This window comes from Lissotriton vulgaris, chromosome 3_1, assembly GCF_964263255.1.
Source record: "Lissotriton vulgaris chromosome 3_1, aLisVul1.2, whole genome shotgun sequence".
NCBI classification, from domain to species: domain Eukaryota; kingdom Metazoa; phylum Chordata; class Amphibia; order Caudata; family Salamandridae; genus Lissotriton; species Lissotriton vulgaris.
In genome coordinates, this window is record NC_141689.1 from 1619012805 (window position 1) to 1619028959 (window position 16155).

Below are 16155 nucleotides of genomic sequence, written 5' to 3' on the forward strand. Positions count from 1 at the left end.
CAACCCCAATCCTGCACACCATTTTAAATTATAATCTGAAACGTAGCTTGCATATTAATTCTATAGTGAAACATATGCTCTTTACATTGACTTTGCTTATGAATGTGCTCTCACTTAAGTCTAGCTGCTAAGTGTAACTCGCTAGATTGCTGGTCATTGTCTTGCTGCACCTCAGTAACTTTGTGTCAATAGCAGATCTGCCAACACTCAGGGCTTTTGCAATCTCCCCAGCAGTCTCTGAATCTTTGGTTTATTATGGGGGCGACAGGGTACATGCTCTTGTGCCAAAGCCCCACCCACCCCATGCTCCTTGAGAGTAAGGAGGTCAAGGCCACACCACTTCCTCTCACACAGTGAGATTTTCCCCCAAAGTTGCCAGGTTTGAAACAGGGCTACTAAAAGGTACCCTAGAATGCACAGGCGGGAAGCCACGCTGTGCCTCGGCCTGAAGAGGGAAGAGCTAATAACACTGCTCTGAAATTTGTACACCCCTGCCTTAAGGAATATGGTATAATACTGTGCTCCCGAGGCACATGCACTGTTGGTGTGGGGGGGTTTTATTGCATCCAATCAGAAGGGACCCAGCTGACGGGCGGACCCCAAATCCATGAAAGAGAGAGAGAGTGGGGCTGAAGCTCAGGCAACAGGCAATTTGACAGCATTCAGAGTACGCTTAGGCCCAACTTCTGTGTATATATTCTTGTAATTCAGAGTATGTTTGTCATTTTATTCTTTGTTGCTTTTTTTGCCATGTTTTTATTCTGGTATTGTTTTTTTAGTAGCCCCCATCTGCCATCGGAAAGAGCCCCCGGGTGGTTGGAGGTAGTTGGGCACTGAGTTGAATTGGACACCTGTTTATCATCTGCAGCCCGCTCTGTGCACCAGGTTTAACACAGACAGGACCCATTTTAACTACAAAATATGCACTGTCTGTATCCTTAAGAACAAGTGTATTGAATCCAGGTTGCCAATAGTCTTGTAAATAAAATTGAGATACAAACACACAAGCTGACCCAACAAGAGAAGACAGCCTCTGAGTCGATACAGCAAGATAAGCGAAGTACTCACTTCAGATTCAGAAAACACCTTCAAACTCCTCTCTTCAACCAGTATCGAGCCACCAACAAGCTTCAGTGGTGTTGCCACCCCATATCCCTAGAGTCCTTCCCATGTTTCAGCCATGCCTGGCTCAGGAAAGATGGTCTATCTCCTTACCAGTGATACAAGCCCCCTCCGCCCCGGTGTCTAACTTCCACACCCTCTGTAGGTGTCCACATTGTGTTGATCCCTCTGAAGGAACCACAATGGGCAATGCTTGCCAATGGCTGGGTTACTGCAAAAAATACTGCATTCAAAATACGAAGCTGTGCTCTGTGCTGTTGCTTTTGGCGTGGCGTGTTGGGCACCCCTCGATGTCAGGGTCCCTCCTAGACCTTGTTCGTGAAAGGACAGGCCATCAGCTGCAAGGGCCAAATGTTCTGTAATGAGTGGTAACTTGGCCTCTTCATGTAACATAAACATCATTTTCTGTCTCAGAGATGTAATTTTTAGACAGTATAAGGATAGATTTTTGAAACACTGAATGGTTTTTTTACGTATAGTCTTCATTGTCCGCCTTCATGAGGGTCCCAGTTCCAACTTCCAAGCCCTGGAGTTTCCCATTTCCTTGTCTAGTCTGTCCACTGTATTTCAAAGGGAGGTGGAATCTCTGCTTCTTCTTGGCGTAACACCGCCCTTTTTGCAAATGTGCAAATGTTTGGGACGGTGGTAATCAGATGAATACCTTTTTCTACCCTGGGCGTGGGGTGACTGTAATACTGTGTAGTCCGGGCCGTCGTAGGTTCCTCATAGAACGAACAAGTTGTCATGGTGGCCTATGTAGAGGGGTGAACCTGCATGGCTGCGTGCGCTTTATAGTGTCCCTGTGTTTCCCACTAGGTGGCGCTAGGAACTAAACCAGCAAGTTATTGGCCAAACAGTGAATGATGTCACACCAGATCTCTACCTCCAAGCGGACGTTAGCAAACGGAGCAACATTTTCAAACGCCTGCTGGTGATTTTAGGAGAAGAACTGGGTAAAGAGAAGTATTTGTATTAATTTCTCTTCACTGGTTGGCCTCTCAACTGTTAAAAAGAAGCAAGTAGAACATTGACAAACGCACTTTAAAATGGAATGCCTGCTGCATCTTTGACTACAGTCTCATTGAGGCCATGTTTTATGCCTTTCTCTTTCACTGATGTGTGACTATAGTTGGTAAATCTTTTGGAGACATATTTTGCAACCAACACGACCCAGCCGTGGACTCTCGATGGGAGGCCGTGGTCACAGCGCTGACTCGAGGAATGAATACAGACCGTTTCACAGTTAGCTGCAAAGTAATGTGAAACAGCATACCGCTTCTGTTTTCTTTTTCTCCTGATGAGAAAAGCATCTTAGGCTGCTTCAAATGCCCGTGGCTTGCCGATTGTTTTCCACCAGTATGCACGTGCAGTTTGTTCCTCGTCTGACACCTAGTGTTGAATCGAGGTATTGGCCTAAAGAGTCAGAAATGAGCATATCTCAATTTTTAATGTTATTTTTATTTTGTAAGAGGGAACGTTTTTCCCGTTGTAAAGTTGAGAGTTGGCTTGCACACTATTTTCGATGATTTATTTGGTTTTGTCACAGTACGGCGCTATAGGCATACTTACTTTGTTCTATAGAAAAATGCCTCACTGGTGAATTATGGATAAGCCATTGTTTGTACAGACGCACATCCTACCGATTAACTTTCCCTGTATTATCTGTGCCTTGATTTGAGCATCTCGTGGCATTTCATGTTTATACAAATTGTTTCGTACAGTGCTTACTTGAACACCACCTCAAGCTCAGTGAACTGAAGCAGGGGTGTAACTCAACAAGATGGACTACCTCTGCAGAATATGACGAGGGGCCGCTAAATCTCCCATATCTCACAAAAATCCATGGAATTGGGCTGAATGGGGGCCCCTCGAAGGTTGTTCCTCCCCCCTGATCCTTTGCCTGCAACCCCACAAGCTGAATTGACAACATATTTCTTTCTTCACGTTAGAAAAGTCCGTCATTTTTTTCTCTCGTTTGTCTTTCAGCGGAGTAAAAGTATGTTACACTGGAATGCCCTCAGTGTTTGCTTCAAAGACTGTTCATGCCACTCGGCGGGCAGTCCCCGGAGATTATGGCGGGAAAACATGGCGTCGTGTTGCTGATCAGGATAGGCGCATGCTTGGCTGTACATGAACCAGATGTCCTCGGCTTCAAGGGGCTGCCAGGACACAGAAAGCCAACTCCTGGCAGATTAAAGTCTGCTCCTTGTGCAGAGAGTTGTGCTTCCGAACAATTGGACTATCATCTTGTTCCAGTGTGGAAACTGAAGGAGCACGGTTGGAAAGCAAAGTTTGGGTATGCTGGCTTCTCTGTCAGGATGACATGATGGCGCCCGGGCCCAGTCTGGTGACCCAACATAAGTTCTGCCGCCCCCAGTCTCAGCAGGTATTGAAGGAAATAGCTTGTAATCAAATCAGAAAATTATTTTTATACTGTCACATCTGTCTGCTTCACGGCTGCACAGATGATGTAGCTCCCCCATGTGTTTGGCTTTGGTCTGCCATTGCCACTTTTGTGAACAACAAGATCCCATGTCACAGAGGCCCCGGCTGCCTGCAGAACAACTACCACTAAGGGCATCACTCGTGTCCTATGTAAATACCCTATGCGATCATAAACTGGAGTTTGCGTCAGAATTGGGATTCCGGTTTTTGCTGTAATTACCACCTGGGATTTTCCTTGCACCATTTTTGTAATGTAAAACCTTCTCAAATCCACCTGGTGAGAAACCTCATAATTTTGAGTTTTGCACTTTAGAGTGTTCTCTCCCATTCAGAGGTACCACTATCTGGTATTGTGATGGATACGTCTAGTTGCAGATTCCTCACCTTGTGAGTCTTCCCAGGCGCCAAATTACATCCTGAAAACTGCAAAGGCTCCTGAGTGCTGGCAGGTGACATCATTGGCCTCCCTTTTAGCTCTGCCCTGCCTCTGGACCTGACGACACAGGTGTATGTTGGCACCACCCTTCTACCCTGACTTCAGTTCCTCTTTTTAGTGCTGATATATGCAGATCTGGAGTTCTACTCTTGCCAGTTTGTTTATACGAAGATGGTTTCAATCTTTTTGGCACTGGGCAGGAAACTTGCCCACAAAAGCAATAGGATTCAAGCCATGCCGCATGTGTCACAGGCAGATGTCCGCATGTGTCACAGGCAGATGTCCGACACAGCCCTACACAGCTTCAGCTTTTGGTTTCCTGGTAGTCTGGTACCAAGCATGACTCGAAGACCTATGATGACAAATGCTCCCTGTTGTATCCACAGGCCATCATGGAGGAGGAAGCCAAACTCTGTCAGTGTGCACAACAAAGAGCGCCAATCCCACTTCCAGTCACTGGGTTGCTCCCAGTCCGGTTCCCCATTTTCGGGTTAGTCCAAATTGCTGTCACCGAAAACTTTAAAGAGATAATACAAGAAAATAAGCCAAAGCCTTCGACATCAGATGCCTCTTTTCTAGGGAGAGATCCCACAGTCTGCATTTGAAGAAACCAACACTGGCTTCGACTTCCATCTCAGATCTAGGGCAGAATCTGGAGTCAATGTACCCCAAGTTCCCCGCGCTACCATTGACTTTGCAGCAAATCGCACCTGGAGCAGACTTTGGAAAGGACTCGTCTACGCCAGGTTGCACATTTGACAGGGCCAAACTTCAGTCTGAGGAATATTCTCCTGTTCTCTCCTCGCCTCAATATAATCTACAGTGAGTTCTGTTGGGTAAACCAATGGCTTAGTAGAGTATCTTTCCTGAATGGCAATCAAATGACAATAAATGTCCAGTAATTGTTTTGGACAGGGATGAAAGTCAAAACACACCACAAGCAGAGATTCAGTTTTTCAGAAAATGTATCTATTATTTATAATAGCAAATTTCGTACATGACTGTCACATACAAAAATGGCAAAACAAACATAAATAACATGACTTCGGTGAACCAAGTGACATAAGGTGCATATGTGCCATGGAGGATAAACAGAACATGCAAATTAACTACACATATATACAATATGACTTAGTGTGGGTCCGTCCCTTATTGAATACATCACGTTCTCTAAACACCCTTTGGAATGCCTTCTTCTTAATGGAAGGGTGTAGAGACTAGGGACATGAGCATATGTGTATGTGACAGGTATGTACGAAATTGACTATTATACATAATATATATATTTTCTTTAAACCTCAATCTCTGTTTGTGGTGTGTTTTGCCTTTCATCCTTGTCTAAAACAAATACTAGACCGTTATTGACATTTGATTGCCATTCAGGAAAGATATTCTACTAAGCGATTGGTTTACCCAACAGAACTCACAGTAGATTGTATGGCTTGCACCCAGGTTCTGAGGGACCCAGGGTTTACTCCATTATCTTTAATTGGCTCTCCTTGCCTCAAGCGCCAATATTTTTGAAAGATGGCGTCTCTTTTCTGCTGAGATTTGGATGCTCTTCAAGGCCTTGAGCTTGTTCCATGTAAATAAGATAATGAACAGGCAACTTTTCTGCCTCCTCATTACACTGTAGCTGACATATCTTGAGCTTTAAAATGTTAGTGGCATGGACACCTAACTAGAGACAGAATTGCTTCTTTGGAGGTAGTTTGTAGGGCTGCAAATGCACTGGATTTGCCACTCGTCACAGTAAATACTGCAGCCAAGCTAGCTGAAATGTTACAGACTGAGCCTTCCACTTCATAGGTTTCACTTCCCTTTAACGAAGCACTGACTGAGTGCAGCATGACAGTCTGGTCCATGCCTTGTTCGACCGCCTTATTGCAGTATTATTATTATTATTCTGAGTTTTGTATAGCGCCTGGTTACCATTAGGCATCCCAGCGCTCACCAGAGAATGAAACTACCAGAGTAATGAGGGGGTTAAGCAGAGAATGAGGGGGTTAAGCAGAGAACAAAAAAGTTTTATGCAGGTCTGTGCAGTATGGCACAGACCTGCACCAGGTGATCCCATAGTCCTTATGCAGCATATTACTCCTGAAGGCTTTAGTGTTCAGGCTTCCACAAACAAAGCGACCCAATTGCTTTTCCTACTGCCCACCAGACAAGACATGTAAAAGGATCCATACTATGGGCAAGCCGTCTTTCCATCAGCCAGTCTAACACTCCTTAAAATCTGTTTGTCTCCTGGGTTTGCTGTGGTCACGTCGCCTGGGACATGGCAACTGAGGTTTTTTCAGTCATTCCCTCTTCAGGAATTCCTTTACTCAGACAGTGGAAGATGGTCAGGATGCTGTGAAATATGTATTACCGTCAGGCCTAAACCCTACAGGTTCTGCTGCCAGTGTTGTCCTCCGGCACCAGGCTTGAATGTGCTTCCCAGGGTTTTCCAGGGTCGTCGAACCCTCTCATGGAGAGTGTGGTGAGAAAGCAGATGCAGCCTTTGAATACTTTAAGTCCAGCAGAGCTGTGGTTTGTTCTCTAGGGTTATTTTACTTCACTTGCCAATTCCATCAGTAGCATAAGAAGTTCAGTGGGAACTCTAGGGGCCTGGCCTGTTGCCCGAGACAATGCTCTCAGCCTGTCAATGAGATGGTTCAACGTTTTTACTCGCTCTGGGGTCAGTGACGGTGGCCAAGTAAAAGCCACCATTAACAGCAATGCCTCTGTTTCTTTCAGCACTGCGAAGCTTCTTTAGCTTCCCTTCCAAAAACCCTTTGGGGCCAATAAGAGGCCAAATTGGGCGCCCCTACCACCCTGATGTTCGATTAAAGTAGACTAATGGGTCCAAGAAATCGTTACGCAAGGTTATGCCCTTCTTTTCTAGACACCCCTCGCATGCATTCAGTTGTCAGTGGTTCATGCCACTGTTCTCTCCCAAGAGGTGATGATGTTGCTTGCCATGGGCCTTTGTCAATATTACCCGGGGCAAAGAGGGGTCACTCTCTCGTATACAAGTTTTTTGGTCATCCTGTATTGACGGTCTTTGATGGGTTTGGCCGTTTTTGGTTCATTGAGAATCAGCCACTTGTCGCGCAGCAGTGAATTCTACTTTTAGGAAACAAGGTATTTCTAGCTTGTTGGGCTTGCATTTAGCAGAGTAATAACTGGCCACTGGAATTATGCGATTCTGTGGCCTTAGCAATTTTCCCATAATCATAGATTTGCCGGTTTTGCCACATAATCCATCATCTGCGGCATAATCAGCATATTTCAGCAAAGAAACGTTATTTCTAGCCCAAATGCTTCTAAAGTTACTAAAAATGCAGAGACACGTGTTGCTGCACAGAGGAAGGCCCTTTACAAAGCCGGACTGGTCACCTTTCTGTTTCTTATTGCTATATTTAGATATTAAACTGGTACTAATGAAATGCAACCAATGCCCAGACAGTATGACCAAGTTAAAAAAGTGCCTAAATAATTAAGTGATAATATTAAAAAATGTGCCTCATTATGCTACGTAATTTGCCTTTTCTTGCCTCATACTTTACTCAACTCTGCCACATAATTCGGCCCTCTCCTGCCGCATAATTCAATTGGCCCCGAGTAATACCCAGCATGCCTTACTGTGGTGGTGTCATGACAACGGATCCTTACACTGAATACCCAAGAAACTCAATACACCACGATGCTTCTTTCGAAACAGGAGCCCCCACTGTGTGGAATGTAGTTAAAATCAGAAGGACGAAAAGCTGCAGGACCCCTATCAGAATTTGCACCAGCACCCGGGTTAGCCTGGCAGGTGTGGAGAGCACTTACAGCCGGAGTGGCGAGAGGGAACCATTTTAACAAGGCCAATTGTTCCAGATGTAAACCGCCCTTGAAAAAAGATCCCTCTGTTTTATAGCCATTTGGGAGTTCAGCTTTTTAAATCTGTTGAGATGAAGCCCCCTCGGGGTTATTTGGTCCCCACATACTCGGCTTCTGACCTCTATAGCTGCCAGAGAGTGCACCAAAGAAATGGGGGCAGCTTGGTTTTGAAGGGGGGGGGGGGGGTGAAAAGCAGTGGGCCAGTGCATGTCACATTGCAAAGTTTAAAGACCGCTTACACTTGCATTGGAGCGTTTTTTTCCCTAAGATATACAACCGAATTCATTTGCACATTTGTTTTCCTACTCAGTAACTAACAGTTAGCATAGATTTTTTTTTAAAAATTCACAAAGAGGGCTACTTCAACATTCTGCATAAAATGATGCACGAACAATGCCTCGACGTAGGGTTTTGCATCTTTGCATTGGTTACGTATTTATGTTTTTTTGTGCCTGGTGGAGAGGGTTGCATCCACTCAGCAGCAGCTGTGAAACATTGTTTAAAAGACACAGGCTTTATTTTCAATAAACTCGAACTTAAAAAAAAAGGCACAGGCTTTAAAAAAGGTTTCTCCTGTTGGCCATCTCAGCACCGAAGCCTGTTATCTCATCTCTCTGGCTCCCTGCTTGCTTGAAAGACTTGTAACTATTTATTGTTCCTACAGATGAATCCCATCCCAGCCTATCCCTGTTTATTATCCTGCGCATCACTGATGGGACCAAAGAGAAACTTGCCAGTTCGAGCCCATGTTTACAATGGAGTTTTAAAACGGAAGTGAAAATCGTAAATCTGCGATTTTAATGAAGTAGTCTTATAAACAGCGAAGAATAACCAGGAAAACTATAATATCGTCTACTGCCAGGGGCCAGGCAGTAATAAGGACACTTGTTTTTACAATGCACCTAGAAAAAACAGAAATAAACTATAACTGGCACGCATAATTCAATGCAGGGATTAGAGAATGTCCAAATGGGAAAGAGTTTGGGGAAGGACGAATAGAAAGGTGTTAGGGAGGATTTGGACACGGGGGATGCTGGGTGAATCTTTAGAGGTGGGGAATGGATAAACCGTGCTGGAATTGGAAAAAGTCACTTTGTGAACCCCTAAACTGGAGGGACTAAGGTGTGGCAGCTGAAAGGGGGTGGAGTCACGAGGGGTGGACTCATGAAAAAGAGAGTCTGACTGTCAACTTATACATATATATATATACATATATATATATATATATATATATATATATATATATATATATATATATATATATATATATATATATATATATATATATATTAAACTACTGCAAAAAAATGGTAAAAGGAGAAACGTGGCAGTAAATGGGTCCTGGCTTAATTGGGCATAAAATGCTGCATTTTTAAACATATGCAGCCCGATTCATGAAACAAAATTGCGCTCGCAAAGGGCCAGATTCTGAGAATCTGGCCCATTGCGAGTGCGATTTTTGCATTTGGGATTCATCATCCCAAATGCAAAAATCGCTATTTGCAAAATCGCATATTTGCGAGGAATTGGATTTAAGGAATCTCTAATAGAGATTCCTTAATGCAATTCATCGACCAATTTGAAATTGCGAATTCGCAATATTTGGTCGCTATTTACCACGAAGTCTGACTTCGTGGTAAATTGCGAAAAAATAGAAAAAAGCACTTTAGTGCATTTTTCTCTTTTGCATGTTACACACACACATGTCCTTTGGACATGTGTGTGCGCAACATCTGTGTAAATTTGCATTTCAGGGGTGCTACAGGGTGTCCTTTGGACACCCCTGACACCCTTGAAATCGCTATCTTATTTGCGATTAGCTAATTGCTAATTGCAAATAAGGAATACTCCCCATTCATTCCTATGGGCCTTTAGGCCCATAGGAATGAATGGGGAGTTATTCCTTATTTGCGATTAGCAATTAGCTAATCGCAAATAAGGAATGTGTAGGAATCGCAATTTATTTTGCGATTCCTACATGAATCCCGTTTTGCGAGTCTGTAATAGCGATTCCTTATGAATCGCTATTAAAGACTCGCAAAACGGGTCTTTGATGAATCTACCCGCTTATCTTTATTTCAGGGGGTTAATAATAATGGTGACATAACTCTAGTTGTTAACACACTTGCTGGAGAGATCTGTGTTTAGTCTAGGTAGTTTTGACTCATAAAGTAGCATAGATGATTAATGTATGCACTGTAAACATGTCAGACGTATCTATCCTGATAATTTAAGCCTTTGCACAACGCACATGCTTAGAAAATCGTGCAAAGTGCATAACAAAATTCTTTTAAAGAATGGGAATTATTTCTCCTTTGTCAGGGGACACCTTCCGCCTTGGGAATGCATGCACACATATTTTTTTAAGGGCAGTGTGGTCCCAAGGACCACTGCCTGCCCTTAAGAAATGAAACGTTTCATTTTTTATTTTTTGAATGCATCCCGCTGTTATTGGCAAAGCAGTCACAGACATGGTGGTCTGCTGACCCCTGCAGGCCACCATCCCTGGGAGTGCTAGCCATTCCCAATGGGGTCGGAAATTGCGACAGCCTCATTAATATTCATGAGGCATGCAATTTGCGACCTATTTATTTATACCATTTGTTTATTTTATTTATACCATTTGTAGAGTGCGCTGTAACCTAATCCTGCGGGCATCCTAGTGCTTAAGAAAGGTGCAACTAAGAACAATCAGTATTGAGAGCAAGAGGAGGATATCTCGATGAGGGTCTGTTACTGCTACCCGTGGGGGGGGTTGTTATACCTTTGGAAAGAGCCAGGTCTTGATTTTTTTGCGGAACAGCAGTAATTTGCTGATTTTCCTGATCTCAATAGGAAGGCTATTCCAGGGGTGGGCTGCTGCTACGCTAAAAGCTCTGCCACCCTGGGTCGCTTTCCTAATCCTCGGTATTCTGACATGGTTAGTGGACGAGCCCGTGCGGACTCGTACCACTGGAACTTGTCTTAGAGTGGTTTAGGACTCTGACCATGTACTGCTATGAAGACGGTGCATAGGGACTTGAAGAGGATCCTCTGAGGCACTGGGAGCCAGTGCAGGTCAGCCAACGCTAGAGTTGTAGAGGATCGGCGGGCTCGTGAGAGTGCCAGCTTAACTGCTGCCGCCTGATTGGGAATCGCAAACAGTGTCTCAGACACTGTTGTACATAGCATTTTGCGACTCACAATGTGACCCAATTTGCGAGCTTCAAAATGCTATGGTCGTACATCTGGCCCCGGGACTCTTAAAAATAGTGTAGTCATTCGGGGAAATTTATACCCTCTGCTGTTCCCCCAAATGTTGCACAGCTCTCATAATTCATGAAGTTGTCATTCCGAACAAGCACTGGCAAGGTTAATAAGCTGCGCTTTTATGCTCTGTTCTCTTTGCCAATGGTTTTTAGCCATGATGCACAGCAGCCTCTGTGCCGCATGGCTAAAATATATGTATATATTTTAAATCCTGAATGCAGGCACTTTTTTGCTTTTGTATCGGCAACTTAAAAGAAAATAGAACATGGAAACTTTTATAATTTTTTTATGAGCAGACGGGGTAGCTGAAGCAGCTTGGGGAAGGGTTGAGAGAATGGCGAAGCAACTTGGGGCGGGGGAGATGAATGGTGAAGCAACACAGGAAGGTGAAGGATGCCAAAGCAACATGGGAGGGAACGCAAAAAAAAAACATGGCGTGGCAACCGGTTGTGGGTAGCAGCCGTGAAAGCAACCTAAGTGACACTATTTTCCTCCCTTACACATTTATGAGTTCACAAATGAGTGTGCTTTTCCTCATGCTGTTGCCATGGCATTTCCTCAGTGACTTCCTATGTTTGTTCTGTATTCACCTTGCCAATGTCTGGAGATCCATTCTGAAACTGTCTTTCTTGTTCGCTTTCGAAGAGCATCCACCCCACTATGGGTAGCAGTATGCTTTGGCCAGGCAAAGGCGTGACCAACTCTTCTGCTTTCATAGTTTCTTTAAACATTATTCCACCAGTACCTCTAAAAGTGATGTAAAGTGTGCAGACCCTTACCAGCAGCCTGCTGTCAATCATGTGGAACAGTACCATAACCATGCGCTCTCCAGACCTCAAGAACTTTTCCTTGCTACAGGTAGTGACTGAACAAGAGGTCTGTTGATGCTGCCACCACCCTACTGAGAATTGTACCCACCTTATAGTTTCCACTCTGCAGAAGGACTATTCCTTATAGAAATCTGATTGCACCAACATCTACTCCAAATGTATTTCTGCTGCTCATTTGTGGTTCCTTGTTGATTTCTGTTGTTAATCTGTTGAGTCGGCAATTCTGCTCCCAGTAGCTGCTCTTGAAACAAGATTATGGTGCATTTAGAAGCAACATTCCCTTGCTCTGGTCTTACTCACACCAAATGGTCTCAGCACCAGGTGTATGTATTTTCAACTAAGAGAACTAATAAGTCTGTATGGTAGACAAAATGTATAGAAAGCAGTGTTGCGCACTCTGTGTTCTGGTATCTTGAAACTAGTAAATATTTCCTTGTTCAAAACAGTTGCCTCAATTTTTTTTCTTTTTGTTTGCAGGCGCTTTTATCATCTGTTGGACTCCGGGGTTGGTGCTGTTGCTCCTTGATGTCTGCTGTCCACAGTGCAACATCCTTGCCTACGAGAAGTTCTTCCTATTGTTGGCGGAATTCAACTCGGCTATGAACCCCATCATCTACTCCTACAGAGACAAGGAGATGAGCGCTACGTTCAAGCAGATCCTCTGTTGCCAGCGCAATGAAAATGTCAACGGGGGTCCTACGGAGGGCTCTGACCGCTCCGCCTCATCCATTAACCACACCATCTTGGCTGGGGTGCAAAGCAAAGACCATTCTGTGGTTTGATGGCGTACCATTGGGGAGACTAAATGCAGCAAGGAGGAGAGCATGAGAGCGGGAGTCAGCCCATTGGTAGAATGTCATTGAAAGAAGGTGGAAGTGGGGAATAACATGTGAAGCTGACGCAGCGTTCTGCGCCGCTCGTGGACAGCGTGTTCCCCCAGAAGAATGCACAATTAAAAAGCTAAGCGTGGCATGGATATTGCATTACCTTGCCCCTGTCTCCTGCAAGAAATTTGATTTTTCTGCAATGACCATTCGAAGGAGCCCTTAGAACATTGCAAATCCTGTTTGAGTTGGTTTAAACTTTACGCCTTCTCTTGGTGCCTGTTGACGTCAACTGCCAAGAACTAACAACGTTTCTGAACCCCAATTTCATTTCATGTAAAAACATAGGTTATTGTTTTTTCTTAAAAGATAAGTGTGTTTCATCATAATAAACCTTCTTATTTATCGCCCATCAGCATGCTCATGATGGATATCTTCTGTGCAGAGAGTCAATCCATAACCATCTGTATTAGTAGCTGCACTGCCATATACCTACCAAACAGATACTAGTATAGAGCAGAAATGTGATGTCATTTCAGTGTGCTTCTTATCTCTCTTCCTATCCCATTCTGGGGAGTTTTGTGTATATGTGTGTTTATGTGTGTATGTGTCGTGTGAGTATGTCTCTGTGTTTATATATATATATATGGTTTGTGTAAACATGTTCATTCTGTCTTGGGTAGGAAACTAGAATCGCCATTGCCGTGGTCAGTATTTGTTCTGGATAGTAATTATACAGTACTACATTAGTGTGAAGCTATTTACATGTGCTCATATTTCTGTTGTAACAGATAGTGTCCAGTTTCGGTACCTACTGTACAGAGTTGAAGGCTGTCTTCTTAAGGGAGATGTATGTTGGATAGCAGCTCAACTTTGTGTAGGTTTGCTAAAGCACAAGAACGCTAATTTCTTTTAAATTAAGTTTTCAGGCCGTGCCATCTTCGTACCCTTTTCATTGTCTATCGTGAGGAACTTTTGTAACCCCATAAACGTGCCATGGTTTTGCACTGAAGAAACAGACAGTATTAGCAAGCATAGCCAATAACTTATTCCCTTTTTTCCAGTATTTTTTATTTGTAATTTTTTTTAAAGTGAAGTGGTTAATTGAAGTAAAGTACTGTTTATGTTGTTTGGAGGGACGAGGAGAATAAAACGCGTATCAGGAATTACCGAAGTACTGATTTGCTGTACTATAGGTTTTGAATATGATTAGGTTTTCAGATGCATACATTGTGCTCCATTAGTAGTTAACAAATATTGCACCCTATGTAGGAAGAATCTGGACCTCTGAACGAGTGTCTCATAGGTATACATACACCAACATATAACTTGCCATAATTACAGAGGAAAGTACAATCCTCCATGGAGTTCATCGTTGAGAGTTTTAGAAGGCACACCCATCCGTTTTGATATATAAAGTGTCAGACAATCCAGTATGCGGGAATAGTGGAGAAACGGGCATAGTGTACTGCTTTTGATGTGTGGGCTAGTGAAAGTCCGGAGGACCAGGTCTAGAAAAAGGACGGAGCAGAGGCAGAACAGAGCAAAAAGAGGGGTGGAGCCCTAGGAAGGAGTGGAGTAAGAGTATAATGACTTATGAAAAAGAAGAAATACCACAGCAAAGACAGCCAGTGGAAAGTGGAAGAGAACGGAGACATGGGATGTGTACACGGCAGAAAAGTGTTTAAAAGTATGTGAAAAGACGTGGGAAGTTTGGTTTTTCAATGACATTGAACACAAATGCATTCCTGGATGAAATGGAGGGAATATACCCCTAGTGACAGTTGTAAGCTATGTTTTGAACTGCGGAATAGGTTACTCTAACCGTTTCTCTGATAGATCTGTAAAGCCACTAATAAAGTGTTCTTATCCCAAATACAATGTTTTCCTGGAGTGTGGGCCTTTCATTTAAATTATGCTTTACATTATTGATGTTTGGTGGGGGTTGGGGGTACTGCTGTGCCTCAATTTTTAATAGCCATCAGCCTTTTCTTTGAAGGTGGTAGTGGGGTTGTACACATGTCAGCAATGTAATGATGTGTTACTTTTTCACTACAACATGTTCGTTTTTGACATCACAGAGGACTTTCCATAGTTCAGGAAAGATGGTGGTTCAGCACTCAATTTCAGAAGTTGTCATAAGTACAGACTTGTGCCTATTTGTGCATAATTTATAACTTCAAACAATGTCATAATTTAGTATCATTAAACAAATGAGGAGATAATTTCTTCTTTCAGTAAATCTTTATTCATCTCTTTTTTCTTAAAATCACATCAATCGAACAGTAGCTAACGTGTTTCGTTTGCCAGGGACTTCTTCAGGGCTCAATTCATATGTTGTCATCATTTGTCCTTCTTAATCCAATGAATATTAGAAATGGTTTGTCATATAACAGAGTTTAGAGTGCCATTGCTCCTGCAGTATACCAGCATGGCGTCTGCTTCGAGTTGAAGTCTTAGTCATCAAGATTGTAAGCTCTAGCTTAGAGAACACTTTTAGGTCCTCTGGAAATGACACAACATTACCTCAGACAAAAGGATACTAAACCTAATCCAAACTGGCTATTGCATAGAAATACCACCTCCCAACATCCAACCATGGGCTAGACCGCAAAGCAAGAAGGACGTGATACACTCAAGAAAGGAAGCTGCAGACCTGCTGTGGAAAAGAGCTATAGAAACTATGTTGCTGTCAGGGAAGGTGCAAGGTGTGTGCTCAGCCTACTTCTTGGTGCCACAACCAAACGGGTCTCTAAAGGCTTATCCTGGATTTCGGAGGCCTGACCAGATACATCTGAACACAAATGCTTCGCATGCCAACACCACAAACACATGAGGGAGTTACCCTAATTCAAAGAAAAGGGACTGGGTGTATGTATGAATAACAAAAACAGATTCCCCACTGAATACAAAGATCCAATAGTCAGGCACAAACTGCAAATATTTCAGCTTAGTGGATAAAAGAGGACAGAAAGCCCCCTGTGCAGCAAGTACACATATAGACTGAGACTTTGCGCTGCTGATGGCGAAACGAGGCCTGACTTCAAAATGGCGGCGATCATGGGTAACGACTTCACAGAGCCCCAAAACTTAATCTAATGCCCTGGATTTGCCCTTCAAGCACCAGTTTCCTAAACATATGCCCAAAGACACCCGCCGGTAAGTCTTGTATGCCGCGTTAACCCATTTCTGGGACTTAGCACCGTTCACTGCGGAACGAGGCATGACCTCAAAATGGTGACATAGAGTGCAAACCAGGGAGCGGTGATCTAAGTACGGCGGGTATGTGATGGGAATCACAAGCATGTGGGAGACCGCTACTAATGCAACAAGTGGGGCCTTTTTAAAAAGCTTCTTCTTAAAGACACTGACGTCA

The 16155-nt window shown here is 43.6% G+C and overlaps 1 protein-coding gene across 1 annotated transcript in view; it reads left to right on the forward strand.

Annotated features, from left to right (window-relative positions):
- LPAR1 (lysophosphatidic acid receptor 1) overlaps positions 1-14660 on the forward strand; it is a 245919-nt gene extending 231259 nt beyond the window's left edge. The window contains exon 4 of the mRNA XM_086962103.1: positions 12433-14660. Within this exon, the coding sequence (XP_086818229.1) occupies positions 12433-12737 (305 nt within the window). The 3' untranslated portion in view covers positions 12738-14660. The remainder of the gene's footprint in view (positions 1-12432) is intronic.
- Positions 14661-16155: the final 1495 nt, after the last annotated feature.